At 39.1% G+C, this 17,396-nt stretch overlaps 1 protein-coding gene across 3 annotated transcripts in view; it reads left to right on the top strand.

Moving 5' to 3' along the window:
- LOC124711634 (protein HIRA-like) overlaps positions 1-17,396 on the top strand; it is a 237,620-nt gene that overhangs the window by 114,115 nt on the left and 106,109 nt on the right. For all 3 annotated transcript variants that reach the window (XM_047241819.1, XM_047241821.1, XM_047241820.1), the window contains one exon: positions 8,637-8,932. In XM_047241819.1, coding sequence (XP_047097775.1) covers positions 8,637-8,932 — 296 coding nt within the window. The remainder of the gene's footprint in view (positions 1-8,636; positions 8,933-17,396) is intronic.

Below are 17,396 nucleotides of genomic sequence, written 5' to 3'. Positions count from 1 at the left end.
TACTTTGACTTGCATCCAACTCTTCATTGGAAGAAAGTTCCGCAGTATCACTACAATCTTTGTCGCTACTATTCATAAGAATATCCATAATTTCCTTGTCTGATAAATTGTGTCCCATGATGGTGCGAATAAATTGAAATGTTGTGGACAGATGAAGTTGCATAAGAAAACATCGTTTTAGCCATCATCATTTGTTAAGTGGCACTCCCCTGCCATTTTGTACGCATTGTGCCATAGTTTTAACTGCCTGCCATTTCGTGATGGAATGCCCATTTTTTAACCATTTATGTTCCCACTTGGGTTTGCCATATGAGTTATCGACTGTTTTAGCAAATGACGTGCAGGCTGTCGAGCGCATTTTACTTTTTATGTGTCAAATGAATATGTCGAAGGCCATTTAATTTGTAGTTTAGGACCTCCGTTTCCGTCAGTAGCCGTCTGGAGTTACCGCCCACTGAGTGTACATCTAGGCCAATAGCAATCTGACTTTTTGTACCTGCTGGACATACATGTATGCCCATAGTCACGAAAGGGTTAATGACTGCCACCACAACTCACTTATCGTATCTGTGATACTCCTTCCCCTGTTGCCGGGTAATACAGAATGAGCTACACTTCTGTGAACTTTTTCAGTGTCCTCCATCACTCCTATTCAGTAAAGATTCAATACTGCAAATCAGTACTCTAGCAGAGGACAGAGAAGTGTAGGTAAACAGTCTTTTTAGCAGACCTATTGCATCTTCTAAATGTTCCACCTATAAAATGCAGTGTTTGGTTTGCCTTCCCCACAACATTACCTATGTGATCATTCCAATTTAAGTTCTTCGTAATAGTAATTCTTAGGTACTTAGTTAAATTTACAGCCCTTAAAGTTTTATTATTTATCATGTAACTGAAGTATAATGGATTTCTTTTTGTACACATGTGGATGACCTCATGGTTTTCCTTATTCAGGGACAATTTTCATTTTTTCACCAAACAGATATCATGTCTTAAGTCATATTGCAGTGGGTTTGACTTTTGATGATTTCACTGATTCTTTGACACACAGTTTATATCAGATAATTATTATTTAATTACTGTTCTACAACTAGCTGCATAAATATTTTAAGAAAGTCATTGTTTGTTTTCTTTCCCTGCAAACTGTGAAACTTCAGCTAGCTTTCCTTCTAATAATACTGTCTTAAAAAGGTTGCTAGGAAAGTCTGTCACTATAATTCCATTTAAATTACATTTTGTTTCCTTCTTTTCTTTTCTTTTGTTTTCACGGTGTCTTCATCTTGTGAAATCATTAGAATCGACTGTTATTAACAAAGTGTAGGGATGATAAGGTTTTCACCAAAATTGGAATAATAAGAATATAGTGTAAAGCAGATAACAGCACATCTCGTTTAGGCCTCTACAAAGACCTGTTATTATTATGCCTTAGGCAACAACGAAGGATGAAATAATGGTATCTACATATGGTTTGCCTTCTTATTAAGCTTTAGAGTAGTAATATATTCTGTTGCCAAGGTCTTATAACAAGCTCCTAGTAGATATAAAGCAATAAACTGGAAACCCTTAAAAAAGTCATTGCTGCTTTTCTGCTAGAATCATGACAAAAGAACAGAGTTTACTTTAAATAAACTTTTATTCTTACACCACCTATGTAATTGTTATTGACTGGAAATTATTAATGCAGCCATATAAACTCTAAGCAAGTTGGTTGGTTGGTTGGTAGACAATGGCAACGTAGTAAAAATGAATCATAATGTTACCTGTGATAATATATAATGTGTATCCTCTCTGAAGCTCAAAATTTTGTTCATGATTGTCTTTGTTGCTCACATCTGTCTTCACACTATCATCAGATATTTCTCATAGTTTCATAACATTGCCTGGCATGCTATGACCAGTGATGTATATGATTTAATAAACTCAACACCAGGAAAAGAGAGAATGTAGTTTGTGGATACTGTACATAAGTTCGATATTTCTGTGTCTTCAGCAATGTGTAACTACCTCCTTGAGATGAGACTTCTCATCTAGAAAAATAGTACTACTTGCTAGTTTACTAATATAATGCATATATCCATATCCAGTGGTCATGAGCCCTGAAGACCACATGCTGCCTGCACAAAGTGCCTGTGTTCCTTTCTGTTGTGCATGGTTTCTCCAGGTGTCTTTAATCCCTAGGGCTGCCAGACCCAAATGTCAGTACTAATGGCAGATTTGTAAATGACATAGACAAATGAAACCAATAAAAGCAAAGTTGAGAAGAAGCTGGTTTAAACACATTGTTCAAGGCATGGTGACAATAGCTTTCTGTGAAACCTACTTATGTAAAGCTGCTCTGCATTTCATAATGTCACTTGGCTGTCACTGACTTTTGACTTTTGATATGAAATTGTAGTGGATAGTAAATTTGATAGCACCATTTGTATCAAAACAAAACATATCTCGCATAGTACCTGAAGTTAGTGGTGCACCAATTGAAGATCATGTAGATTAAGTAGTTTGGTTTTGTGAATTACATTAATATGAATGCACATAGCTGAAGATTGAGAAATCTGTAGGAGGCTTTTATGCAGTAGTGGATACCAAATGTGTGACGATGATGCTGTTTTGTAACTAACATAACCAACAAACATTTAATCTACAGATAATCAGTGTTATTCAATCGTAAAAATAACTAATGTGTTTCTTTCACTGCACCATCATCACAAGACTATTTTCTAAGCTAATTAGAAATTGATTTGGAGCAAAATAAATAAGGTTAAGGCAAGTGCTCATGAGAATCCTGGATCAGCATCAGTTCTCAGCTTTCATTATTGCATTAGCACAATGCCCTGTGTGCCTGGAAGTGATGAATTCCCTTGCATCCTTTCCCTTTCTTTCCCCATTCTGTGTTTCGTATAAATGTAAGCATCAGCCATGTCATCACGAGTGATGTCTGTTCTGTCGGACAGGTTGTAATGTTGTGTGTGTCTCATTGCTTTTTTAAACTAATTTGTGCCTAATTTTATTCCGAGAACTCAGTAATGTATGCAAATACCGTAAATGTAAATGTGATTAAAAAAGTACTTGAAGTGAAGCGCAGCTGAACAGCAAGAAACTCTTTAGTGCACAATCCCCACAACGATAGTAGTTGTGAATCTTTGAGTATGAACTCTAAAAAAACAAAAAAAGACAATAAGATTTATTAAAAAAAAAAGAAAAAAAAAGAGGACTGTTAATCTGTATCTTGTGGAAAGAGGACATGTTGCTATGCCGTCACTCAGAATGTATTGTTACATTTAATGAAAATTGATATTTTAGTGATAAAACCGAGTAAAGTATGTGTAAGAGTTGCCAAACATTCATGTATACAAATTTTCTGGAAGTGAAGAATAGAAATATCTTGTTTTTGGAAGAGGAGGTAAACTTCATTGTCATTGCTGTCTATCAACCAACAGAATTGTAAGTGTACGAATTTCACTAAAATACAGGAAAAGAAATGCATTCTCTATAGTTTTCATTCAATAAGTAACAATCTCTCAGAATTTCTGAATTACAGTAATTGGATTATGTTCTTGTACAATAGTATTGTGCTGAACTCCACTGACCAATTTTGATGTAGCAGGACATGTAGTTTGAAGGGAGTTTGTGTGCTAAGCAATCTCTTTTTCTCACAAAAAGCAGATTGCTGTTTGATCTTATTTACTTACAACAGTGGTCCCTTAGGTATGAAAAGCTACGAAAATTTGGGCTCAAAGCTATCCACAATACGGCCAAGTAACTAACAGAGTTGTATTTTAAACCTTAAAGAACAGTAGCTTCCTCCAAATCGTAATACGTCGCCAACTGGTGCAGAAGCTGATCATTCAAGGAGGCAGCAACCAAAATTCAGATACCAGTTTACGACTTAAAGTAAAATCTCAATCAAAAATCAGCCTCTCTTTCTCTCTCTCTCTCTCTCTCTCTCTCTCTCTCTCTCTCTCTCTCTCTCTCTCTCTCTCCAAACACATATATAAATATTCATATTATTAAAAAAAAGTAGGTCATTTTATGGAAAATCTCATATAAGATGTGAAACAAATACTAACAAAGAGATAGAGGGGCTGGCCAGTACTTACCTCAGCTCAGTACAGCCGATAGATACACATCATCTGTGTTTTTAGATATATTTTTCCCACGTGGAATGTTTCCCTCTATTATATTCAATCATTAATTTGTCTCCAATGTAAGATGTTTCTGAACATTACTTGTCTTTTCTCACCCAATTTGAAGATTAAAAATTCTGCAGACTACTAAATTCAACCTTTCATGGGCATTCACAGCCATGTGACCCATGCTTGACAACACTGCAGATAGAGCTGACAAGGCATTTAGCATAGAAGTAGAATTGAATGTATGGCAACTCAATTTTAACGTTAGGAGAAAAATTTCGGCACTGTTAGAAAACTTTACAGATTTTGTGTTCCAGTCGCTATGGCGCAGAGAGATGGTGCTATATATAGGCTATAGTCACAGATGGCTGCGAACATAAACAGACTAGAATTTTGACCACCACAGGGGAAGGAGCAGTGCGCAGAAACAAACTCTGCCTCCATTTCGCTGAGCAGAAGCTTACACAAGAACTGACACATTGTCACAGGAGATCACTGACCTCTTCTGGTTTTGTAAAGGTCATAATCAAAATCTGTGATGGACCAGGATTAGTCGCTTCAAAAGAAGAAAATGAGCAATGCGCAACACAAAGCATTCAGGGACAGCTACTGCACAATGGCTTGATGAAGTTAGCAGATTACTGTTAAAGATGTAGTTAAGGCCCAGCCTCTAGCAGTATTATATGCAAATACAACTCAAACCATCTGCCACCTAATTTCCCATGTTAAAACTGTCTCCATTATATTATCTTTTAAGCTTTAGCTAACAAACAAACAGGCATGTTTCCTTCTTATAAAATGCTAGGTTTCATGGCTGAGTACTGTGTTGCATTATGTGCCGTGTAACTTAAACAGTCCATCCAACCACCTACATTGGCATGGCTCCAGACCATTGAGCACACTGATACATCGTTGGGTTTGTACACTTCATTTTCCGTGTAGGTTCTTGTGCACATTATCATTCTTAACTGGGCTTTGCCAGATGATGTACAATGCCAGTAACTGCTTATGTTTTGATATTCGATGCAGAAAATAAAGCTATTTGAACCTGTCTCTGACAAATAACTTGTCTGGATACAATTCGCTATGGAACAGCATCTGTTAAGTAATTTTGCATATTGTCATTTTGAGGGAAATTTTTGCAGTCCTTAGTCATAGGATACTATTCTCTCTCTCTCTTTTTTTGCGAAGTGCAAAATTTTAAATTTCTGAACACTTAAAGCAAGTTACCAATCTCTGCTCTGCACCACTTTGAAAGATCTGACTGAATATTTATGCAGCTTCTTTCAGATAGTACTTCATTATAGCTAACTGCATCCTCTGCAAAAAGCCTGATGTTGCTATTAGTATCACCTGCAAGATCATTAATATATGATATGAGCAGCAAGGGTCCCTACACACTTCCATGGGTTACACTTGAAGTTACTTCTACATCTGATGTTGAATCTCCATCCAAGGTAACATGATAAGTCTCCCTACCAAAAGGTCCTCAATTCAGTAACAAATTTCACTTGATACCCCATATGATCATACTTTTGACAATAAGCATAGGTGTGATATGGAGTCGAATGTGTTTTGGAAATCAAGAAATACATCATCTAGCTGTTCAAGATACTTCATTATGTTTGAACTCAAAATATGGTCTAAGATTCTACAACAAATAGATGTCAAGGATGTTGGATGGTAGTAGTTTTGTTGTGGATCAATGGGTGTGACCTGTGCCTTTTTCCAAGAACTAGACTGTTTTTTTTTTTTTTTTTTTTTTTTTTTTTTTTTTTTTTTTTTTTTTTCAAGATATCTGTGATACATTATAGTTACAAGAGGATGAAACTCAGCCACAAATTTAGTATAGAATATGATAGGGATTCCATCAGGTCCTGGATCTGTGTTCAGTTTTGATGATTTAAGCTGTTTCTCAAAGCCACTGACACTATTACTTATTCTGTTCATCTTTTCGGTGGTACAAGGATTAAATTGTGGCAGTTATCCTGGGTTTTCTTTTGTAAAGGAACATTTGAAAATTTAGTTAAGCATTTCAGCTTTTGCTTTGGTATCCTCAATTTCACTTCATGTCTCATTCACTAGGGTCTGGACACTAACTTTGGTGCAATAACAGCTTTTACATATGACCAGAATTTCTTTGGGTTCTGTGAAAGATCACTTGACAGTAATCTGCTAAGGTAGTCATTGAAGGCATCACAGATTGCTCTCTTGACAGGCAAACTCGTTTCACTCATTATCTCTCTCCCTATAGCCCTACGCTTTGTTTCACACCTATGATGCAGTGATCTCTGTTTCGTTAGAAGTTCTTTTACAGTGACTGTATCCCATGGAGATTCCCTCCCACTATGAACTGTTCTATTGGGTACTTATCTGTCCAGTGCATGGTCAACTATTCTTTTAAACTTGAGCCAGATTTGCTCTTTACCTGTGCTGAAAGTTTAAAGTTCCCCATTGTGAGATGTCACTACTGATTTTTTATCTAGTCTACTGAGCATACTTTCCTAATCATTGTTGCCACAACTGTGTCTTGGTCACTGATACTAGTTTTGATGTGGACATCCTCAAAGAGGTCAGCTCTATTTGTTGCCATTAAATTCAATATATTTCCATCATGAATGGGGATCTTAACTATGTGTTCCAGGCAGTTTTCAGAGAAGGCATTTAGTAATGCTTCGCAGAATGTCTTATAACACCAACAGCCAACAAAACTATAATTGTCCTAATTAATTGTTGGATGATTAAAGTCTCCCCTGATGATTATGCTATGATTGGGGAACTTATGTACAATTGAACAAAGATTTTCTATAAAGTTTTTGTTTATATCAGGAGATGAGTCTGGTGGGCAATAAAAGCATCCAGTTATCATTTTATGCCCACCCCTGATACTGGGTCTTGCCCAAACAATCTCACATGTCGCTTCAGTTTCTATCTTGCTGGATTTGAGTTTCGTGTATACTGGGGGACATTGCTGCAGATTGTGACAAAAGTCGTTGAAACTCCATGCTCAAGGCTGATCTCCTGAACCATCTCTGCCAGTTGGTGGAATGACCCAAGAGTGGCCTCGGAGCCCAGATGAAAGGCATCTTTGTTCCAACTTGTGGCACAATCTGCAGTTGCTTGCACACTGTTCCCTCACTGGCTGCTTGATTAACCTCTTCAACATGTTGAATGTGGCCTGCAGGCATACACACTGAGTGCACCTGGTGTCCTTTCGTGTCCCTTGCTGCAATTTTCCTACCATCATTTGCTGTACATTTCAACTGCTGACGGTTAATAGACCTCCTACCCTTTTGTGTTCACCTCATCTTGCCACCACACAAAACAGATTTTCCTAAAACAGGTGAAGTGAGTCCCTCTGGATCAGTTTCAGTGAAAGACATCAGCTCGGACTGAGTCCTCCCTGGTCCTCGTCCACCCTGTACAAGATGCCTAAAACTACCATTGACACGCCTCTCTCAGTAAAGTGAACGGTTAATGACAGATCCCATACTTTCTGCAGAGGAGACAGGATTCATGGGAGAGAATAGTACATGAAGTACCTCCGGTACAGATGTCACAGGTCACTCTTGGGAGCTCTCCCAACACACCAATTCTCAGCAACTGCCAATTGTTTGACTGTAGTCAGGGTGATTTCCAGATGCTTATGAATGTCAACCATTTCATCCAAATATTTTGTGTGTGTGTGTGTGTGGGGGGGGGGGGGGGGGGGGGGGGTCATACTTTCATTAACAGTCTTTGTTGTGGTGATGAGGCAAATGCTTCTTGAAAGTCAAGAAATACCTCTGCTTGATTGCTTTTATCTGTGGCTTTCAAAATGTCATGGGAGAGAAGCTCAATCTGAGTTACAAGTGACTGAAGTTTTCAGAATTCGTGCTCATTGGCATGGAGGTCATTCTAGTTGAGAATCTGGTTGAAATTTGAGCACAGAATATGTTGTTCTTAAATGAGTCTATCCCACTTCCCAGCCTCTTGTTCTCTTCTATTTTGTGTTTCTCTTGTTAACATTGTGTCTACAGTAACCCAACCTGCTCTTCAATATTGCTGTCACTGGCATTGAAAATTTTCAATTAGAAATCCTGTTTTAATTTAATATTTATGTTGTGCACACTTTGCATTTTCCATAGCCAAACCTCTGCTTAATTTTGAAAGATAAATTTCTCGATTTGTTTCCTTAACTGGTGCAGACCAAATCGATAGCACCACAAGTAGATATGAGATTTGTGTCATTAAACATAAGTAAAACTGTCAAACAACCACGCAACTGTGATATGTGTGTATGGACATAAACAGTGCTTCATTTGATTTAAACCAAGTGTGGTCTTGATTGCAGTTCTTGTTTTTTCTGCATTTTGATAACATGTTAGTGCAGCTGTAACTGATAATATTTTGTAAGTACTCTTGTGAACAGTGTTAAGGGACCCAGTGTGGAGCATCTGTTCATGACATTATTTGTAATGTCTTAAAATCCTGATACTAATATTGAACCTGTCATAATTGAAACAGACAATGCTTCATGAGCGCATGTATGGCAAGTCACTATCAGCTGCCGGTGGTGCAGGTGCATGTGTGGTGGAGACACCAGAGTTGCTTGCTGTCCGGGAGAAGGCAGAAAAAGCTGCAGCAGAGAAAGCGGCAGCAGACGCTGGGCAGACTAATGGATCACTGGAACGGCCAGCTGCTTCTGTATCCCAGCCTTCAACACCTCTTAAGGGCCCCATCAATAAACAGATAGAGACTCGTACTTCAGATGGAAAGAGAAGAATAACACCTATGTACATACCTCCTGCACCAGATGCTGGGTGAGCCTTGATTAATTTTTCTGTAATTTTAAATTGTATTTGTGTGTTGTATGTGTATTGTGTTCATTTTAAATTGAGTTTGAATGGGGGGCTGCACTAGTGCCTATTAACTTCACATCAGTCATGTTTTGTGTTGTAAATATAATGTAATTGTACAGATAAAAAACCTACTTACCAAGGAGCAGCAGGAGAAAACGTATATGAAGGTTAAAGAAATATGCAAGCTTTTGGAGCCAGTGGCTCTTTCTTCTGGCAGAAAGGTTGAGGGGAAAGGAAGAGTGATGAAGAAAAAGGATTTGTGAGGTTTAGGAAGTGAGGAGAGTACAGAAAAGTCACTCAGAACCTTGGGTCATGGGAGACTTACCAGATGGGATGAGAAGGGGAGGGGGAAGGGAATGTTTAATTTGGACAGTGAATGTCACTGAGGAACTTTGGCATTTTGGTTGGCAGTGCTCTTTCCAGTGTTATTTCCAGACATTGTGAACATCAGAGTTTGAGTGTGTCAGTTCCTTAGCAGTGGATAGTGCCTATTTTCTTGATATCAGTGCTATGTGAGTCAGGCCAGCAATTTCAGTATGTATGAACAGCTGAGGGATACTGCTAATTTTATGGTGCTCTCTAAGGAAAGCATTTTTACGCCATGTCTCTGGTAGTCGTATATGGCTCAAGGAGGGCAGTCCTGCAGTAGGAGTTCATTGTACTGTGCTGCTGATAGTGTGGATAATGTCATTTGGTGCCACACCAATCTTGTTCGTATGTGAGCAGATAATCATTGTAGGGGCACAGTATTTCACCTCCGAATAGATGAGCCCAACTTCTAATGTGCAAAGCATATTTACCTAGGAGCCCAAATAGATGCCACACATTTTATTAATCATTTTAATTCTTGCCCTTCTTTTACCTGTGGTCTTTGTCAGGTGCTCCTTCTAAGCAAGCATTCTCTCCACGGTAGTTGTCACGGTTGAGACCTTCACCTTCATAGTTAATGTTAAGCTCTCTTCTTGTGACCATTACAAAGGTGGAAGCATGATACTTCTGTCTTAGTTGTGTTAAGCTGCAGTCTCCATTTAGGAAAGTTGTTGCTTGGCAGCTTTAAGTCGGAGATCAAAATGTCTTTGGAGGCCTCAAATGATTCATGTTGTGCAACTTTGGCTGAGTCATCTGTGTAAGTGAACTTTCTGGATTGTGTGTTTACCTTGTTTGAAATATAAAGATTCAAGAAGATAAAGGCAAGTTTTGAACCTTTGGCAGTTCGTCTCCATGTGGTGTACCCTGTGTAATGTCAAAGAGGTAACAATGCCTGGTATTCAGACAGTCATCGATTGCTGACCTCCTGGCAAGTTTTAAAACATCTATGGCTGCATCTTATTGATTTCTAAAGAAGACCTTTTGTTGCATTATATCTAGGGTTCTTTGTGTCAGTCTTCTTCAATGTTTGACTCCAGATGTTTAGAAATGGAATTTACTCCTCTGTGATAATGCTCTGTTTAACCTTCCAGATAATGCATTATACAGGGAAAGATAAATGAGCTAGTTGAATAAATGAAATGTGAAGAAAGAGAGATTACATTTGCAGAAGTCCCAAAATAAACTATGAGTTATCAGTGCAAAAGGGAGAGGGAGTGAATGAATAGAGAGAGAGAGCATGTGCATTTGTGTTTGTGGTCACATGCTTGCATGTATGTCTGTGGTGAAAGACTTGATTAATCATAAAACGTAGAACTTAGTAAATGAGAGAGTGACAAGGGAGAATACAATGTTAGGAAGAAAGAGGATTGTAATATGAGGGGAAAACAATGAGAGGTGGTGTGTATTTGACAGGTGTTGGGCATCAACAGTAAATGTAATAAATAGTGGTTTGTTTGATTCAGATGACCATTCTCTGGACTGTAATGGTTTAATTTTCCTGTTCACTCTGATTTTGCCAGGGATGATTTTGTAGCTGTAATGCACAAGGTTTGAAACTGTACAATGATTTACTGTATCCATGGAATTATTCTCCAGTCACCATTAGTACAGTACCAGTGCTTATTAGAAGTTTCTTGATAAGAAGTATTTTATGTGTTTTTGGGGAATAACAGTTAGATGTTCAGTCAGTAAAGAAAGAAAGGGACATTGTTAAGTATATTAACAAAAGTGATCTTAATTGTTATTGCTATGTTAGTTTTAATGAACACATGCACAATGCAAACCCACATTATGTAGCTGGCATCCTGCAGGGAATATTTTAGGCCAACACTTAGTGCATAAAAGTCAAAGGTGTCTTGAAGGATAGTTCCTCGTCATACAGTTATATTCACTGCTGGCACGCAACTGTTTACAGTATATAATATCATAATTTCTTATGATGTTACGTCGACTATATTAATATAGCTGTTATTCATGGATGAAAATTTGGTTTGCTTTTAGTAATGTAAAGGTGATTGGTGGCTGATACTGAGATGTCATTGCTTTCAGTTGTATTAAGAAGGATAATATGAACAGAATTTCTATTTTGTATAATATATGTCCTTGTGATGTTTTAGCATACCACACATTAATGTTGTCTGAAGCTGTGTGGACCTATTCAGGAAGGTTCACAGTATCCGTTTCTGTTGCTAAATCTTTGTATATACATTTTTGTTGCCTGTATAAATGAAGTGCTGATGATATGTGGCTAATTTGGATAGAAGTTCATGGTGATGCTTGTAAAATTAGTATTATTGGCAATTGTACCATATATACATTAATTTGGTCTGTGTTTAAACACCCATTCTGCCTCATTCCGACTTACTAAATACATATGCCAGCTGTCATAGCTGAGGATGGGGTTTAACAGATACTTAGTATCAAAATACTCCCTTCATACAGCAACCCCCCCCCCCCCCCACCTGCCACAAAATTGTGGCTTCCACCACTCACCCAACCTATTTTATATCCTAGTCCCACCACTGTATTCCACTTCTTATCCCAAACCATCATCCATGTGTCACTACAATGTCAACAGCCAAAATACAAAACATATCATATACATCTTAACTATCAGTTTGTAACTATCTGTCTCACACATCTGTTCCAGCAAACTCCCTGACCTAAAACTCCACCCTTGGACATTTCTATCTCATTCACTTTTCCATTCACCCTTACCTTTGCCCCCCCTCACCATTTTTCACTTCTGCACTCATCTCTCTCTCTCTCTCTCTCTCTCTCTCTCTCTCTCTCTCCCTCTCCCTCTCCCTCTCCCTCTCCCTCCCTCCCTCCCTCCCTCCCTCCCTCCCTCCCTCTTCTATTTTGGGCTTGTTTCATTGCTGTCACTAAAACCCATCTGTCTCCCCCCTCCCATATTTCAACACTGCTCTATACTGTCCTTTCATCTTCTCCCACACTTTTGCCTAGATGACTATCACTGGCTAGTGCCTGTACACACTCATTTTTCTGAGTAATTTCCATTATAATAATGACAAGCATGTTTGCTGTGTAACATTATGTAGCTGATGAATACAGATATTGTGAGATGTTTCTTACACAAAGACTAACTACTTCTGCTACCCTATCTTCCCTCATCTAATATTTACAAATTATGTGCCCTGTACATTATGGTGAATATTAGTTGTCCATCATCCTTTATTGTGTTTTAGCTGATTGTCTGGTGTTCCCAGTTACTTATTTACCTCAGCCTTATGTCAGATAGAAAAAGGAATTAAATTATTGTACAGCATAAAACAAACCTACTGTATTTATTTGTTTTTAAAAGTATAAATACAATACACAAACTATAAAATTAAGCCCTTTACAAATTTATTGTAAAATTAATTCAAGACAAAACTTGATAACCTAAAATATTTGTCACTCCCTTTCCATTTCTGCTCACACTCCTAAGAGGGAAATGTCTTTGAGCTTAGCAACTCTGAAAACTGTGAAATCAATATTAAAGTTGGTAATTTTTACACACTTCCAGCATCCCACTTCCCTGCCCCCTTGTAGTGGTGCTTGGGTAAGGGATCTTGTACCTAAAATATTTTCCCCAAGATGGTGAGTAATATATGTACAAAGTGTGGTAGAGATGTCTTCAGTGGATTCTGAGTTTTGCCTACATGTTACCTGCTTCCCTTGTAACTTTTCATTCAGTTTTATGTTTTAATAGTTTTAACACCTACATAGAGAGTGCTGTAAAGGGTACATCCAAAGAGATACATTCAAAGGAGGTGGAGAGCAAGAAACAGCCACAAATTCAATGAATTCTGTGACTGATCAAAGGAGAGAAAACTGGCACAAAGAATGATTTCACACATTCCAGTGGAAAAGCTGGGACACCGATTCGGGAGCTGGGAGAAGACCTGTCCCACAACACAAATAATTGCCAGTCATTGAGTGAGAGTTTCCAAGGTTCCAGCAGATAAAACATTATGACCACTGAACAGAAGACTGTCCTTACTGACATGAAATGTAAAAAAGCAGGTGCAGATGGGCTTTACTCAGGAATTCTGGTGCACAACAGTCCTACCTTTTTAATGTAATTCTTCACAAAGGAACATTACCATCAAAATTTAAGAGCACTTAAGTTATTGTTATCAAAATTACAGGGAAAGAAGGAACTGCTTCAGAGCACATTTGTATTTAGCTGTGGTTACAGATTCCTGGAAAAAGTTATATTAGACAGAATACAAACCAAATTAATTATGTGGTACCAACTGAACAAGATAGATTACACCTTGTAGAAGCTGCTGTGAGCAAGTGCTCTCCTTGTCTACTCACACAGAAACTAGGTACCAGAAATTAAAGACCAGGATAGTTTCCATTCACATGTCAGCAGCTTATGACATGATGTGGCGTACTGGTCTAATATTGAAATTTCTTATAACTATACCTTATAAGACTAAGTAACCTCTTAAGGAACATGTTCAAAAATGAGCAGTGTGAAGTACGCCAAGTTAAAAAGAAGAGCAGACAATGTGTACTCAAATGATGGCTCACCTCAAGGCACTGTTCTTGCTCTGGCCTTATTCAGTATGTAACAGCAGACCTGCCGGAACTCCAGTATGCAGGATGTGATGACAGACTAAGGTTTCTAAAACAAAAGTAAATCTTTTCCACCTCTCTAATCATTTAGCAGCAGCAAAGATCAACCCACAGTTTGGCCCTATGGCATTGCCAATCACAGTAATATGCCAACTTACCATGGCATCCCATTAGACAGAACTCTGACATAGCATAAACACCTTTCCAACACAGCTAAGAAAGTACAAAGATGAGTGAACTTGGCGAGGAAGTTGGTAGGTAGTATATGGGAAGCAAACATGTCAGTTGTCCGTGGAGCATGTCTTGCATTGATATATAGGGTGCATTTTAAAAAATCATAACTATTATGTTATTTGTGTGTGAACAATGTACTGTTGGAATGAGCAAACTCTCGAGTTTTACATGGTTCCCACTAGATAGCAGCAGTGTGCACCCGCTTCAGTTCTAGTAAAAATGGTGACAAGACAACAGAAAGCATTTTGTGTTCTACATTTTGCACAATGCAGGTAATAACTGTTCAGTGTGACTTTCGTACTAGGTATGGTGTGTATCCTCCAACAACACTGAGCGTTAGACAATGGCATGAACAATTCTGGGAAACAGGTTGTTTGTGTAAAGGCAAATCCCTGCACCAACCCTGAGTGCCTGAAACAGACATTGAAGACCTCTGCCATAATTTCACAAGGAGCCCGCAGAAACCTGTTCGCTGTGCAGCTCGATAGCTCAACATGCTCCTGCTGTGCATCTGGCATGTGTTGCGTCGACATTTACACATGAAACCATACAAAATTAAGCTACGGCAAGTTCTTCGTGAAAGTGGCAAACAACAACGTGTGGAGTTCTGTAATTTAGTTCTGGGCAAGATGGAGGATGACAGTTTTCTTCCACGTTTAGTGTTTAGTGATGGGGCAACATTCCATTTAAATGGAAAGGTGAACCATTGTAATGTGAAACTATGGGGTACGGAACAACCACATGAGGCTGTACAACATAAGAGGGCTTTCCAAAATTTAATGTGTTTCATGCAGTTTCATGAGAAAAGGTGTATGGTCCATTTTTCTATGCCAAGAACACTGTTACGGGAAGCACATATCTTGATATTCTTTAGAACTTTCTTTTCCCACAGTTGGAGACTGATTCGAACGACTTCATTTACCAACAGGATGGGAAACCGCCACACTGTCATCAGGAAGTGGGGGAGTTTTTAAATCAAAGGATTACTGAACAATGGATCGATTGCACTGGAGGAAATGATTCAGCCATACATTACTGGCCTCCAAGGTCACGAGATCTGACTGTATGTAATTATTTCTTGTGGGGGCTTATAAAAAACTCTATTTATGTGCCTCCATTACCAACAACAATGAATGAACTGAGACATCGCATAACAGCAGCTGGGGAATCTGTAACTCAAACATGCTTGTTGCAGTGTGGGAACAATTTGAATACCACATTTCCATATGCCGTGCATCTCAAGGGCGGCCATATTGAACACCTACACCTATGAAAAGGTATTGGGGGGACTTTTGAGTCTCCTGTTCATCTAAAATAGAAAAACCATTGTATACAATTATTAGTTCAGAAATATAGATGTGCCAAATCAGATGATTCTTTTTTTTATAAACCCTGTACTCTGCAGTAGAATATTGCACATGAGTGTGGTTCTGCAGCGCACGTGTGAAATGATGATTACTTGAATGATTCTATGAAAACCGTTAGTGACTCAGTGCTGGCTACGAATACTATCGAACATCTGCGTTGTCTGCTTTTGTTGAAAGGTGGATCTGTACAATCTTTGCAAGCAAGTCTAAAAATGAATCAGGCCCCCTTCACAAAGTTTTACTCTTGCCGCATAGGAAATGCCTCAAATCTAGAAGACCAGCATATGAAATAGAAATCCAAATGCTCTCCACTGGGTTGAACTGTGATGCTAAATGGAAATGTAAGTGGTAAGCCGTGAAAACCGGGAATCATGAGCTTATTGGCAACTCAACTTTTAAAGTTCCAGGCTTTCATCATCCTGGAAAGGTATTGGGTAAAGCTTAATACATTGCAAACTGGAGAAGGTATGTGCAAATACACCATGCACAAATGGCGTGTTTGCACTGATAGGATGTGTGTCTTTGGTGATGTACAGACAATAAGCCACATTGTAAATATGTGTCCTAATAGATGTTTCACTAGTGGTATTGAGTCTGCATGAAGTATCTGAAAAGGTGCTTCACTGGGCTTAGTTTTCCAACATTTGTTTGTAGTCTGGACCACTGAATGTTTATATACCCTAAATAGGTGTGCATGTGTATTTTTTGGTGCACCAAGCTACATAAATTTAAGTATTAACTGTGTTTTTTGTACTTGTCACTTCTTTTTCCACCTGTTTTTACTTTTAGGAAGCTTTAATTTTCGAGTACTAGTAATAGTGTTCCATAGATTTTGTGTTTGTTTTGAATACAGTCCAGAGACAGTTAGTGCTTATTTTCATTGTTTCCAACAAGAAGTGTCTAGTAACCACAGTTTAGTCAGCTATCAGCCGCCTTTAGTGAATTAGCAGTCTAGTAAAAGTTGATTACTTAACTCTCTACAGTAAATTGTTGATTTCTTAGGATGGATAGGATGTGTGACTGCTGTGTACGGATGCAGGAGGAGCTGGCCACTGTTTGCGAACAGCTGAACATGCTGATGGCCACGGTCAGCTGTCTTCAGGCTGCTGCTTCAGAGTGTAGCGGCAATGGGGAATCTGGTGCGTCACATGGCACACACCAGGTGTTACATGCTTCACCCACGGTCCCTGCTTTCGAGACATCTTCGCGGGTACTGGACCCGGTTGGGCCACCCTCTCCCCAAGGAGAGTGGCGGGTTCAATGGCGTTCGCATTGCTTGACGTGGAGGGTCAATGTGGAGGCTGGCCGTGCCAGTGAGTGGACATGTGGCCGCTCCTTCAGCAAGGTCTGAACAGGCACACGGGGGAGGGGTTTATTAGTGATTGGGAGCTCCAATGTTAGGTGGGTGATGGAGCTCCTAAGGGAAATAGCAGAAAGGTCGGGGAAGAAGGCCAGTGTTCACTCTGTCTGCTTGCCGGTGGGAGTCTCATCCGAGATGTGGAGGAGGCCCTGCCAGCGGTGATAGAGAGCAGTTGGTGCACCTGACTGCAAATTGTTGCTCATGTTGACAGCAATGAGTTCTGCTGTCTGGGTTCAGAGTTCATCCTGAGTTCATACAGGCGGTTGGCAGAGTTGGTGAAGGTGGAAAGTCTCGCTCATGGGGTGGAATCTGAGCTAACATTTGTAGTGTCATTCCCAGAACCGATCGCGGTCCTCTGCTTTGGAGCCGATTGGAAGGCTTAAACCAGAGGCTGAGATTATTCTCCCGAGATCTGGGGTGCAAATTTCTTGACCTCCACTATCGGGTGGGGAAATTTAGGGTCCCCCTGAATAGGTCAGGCATGCACTACACACAGGGAATGACA

Source organism: Schistocerca piceifrons, chromosome 8 (genome assembly GCF_021461385.2).
Source record: "Schistocerca piceifrons isolate TAMUIC-IGC-003096 chromosome 8, iqSchPice1.1, whole genome shotgun sequence".
NCBI classification, from domain to species: Eukaryota; Metazoa; Arthropoda; class Insecta; order Orthoptera; family Acrididae; genus Schistocerca; species Schistocerca piceifrons.
Note: the sequence above shows the minus strand (reverse complement) of the source record. Positions and strands in the feature narration are given on the sequence as shown.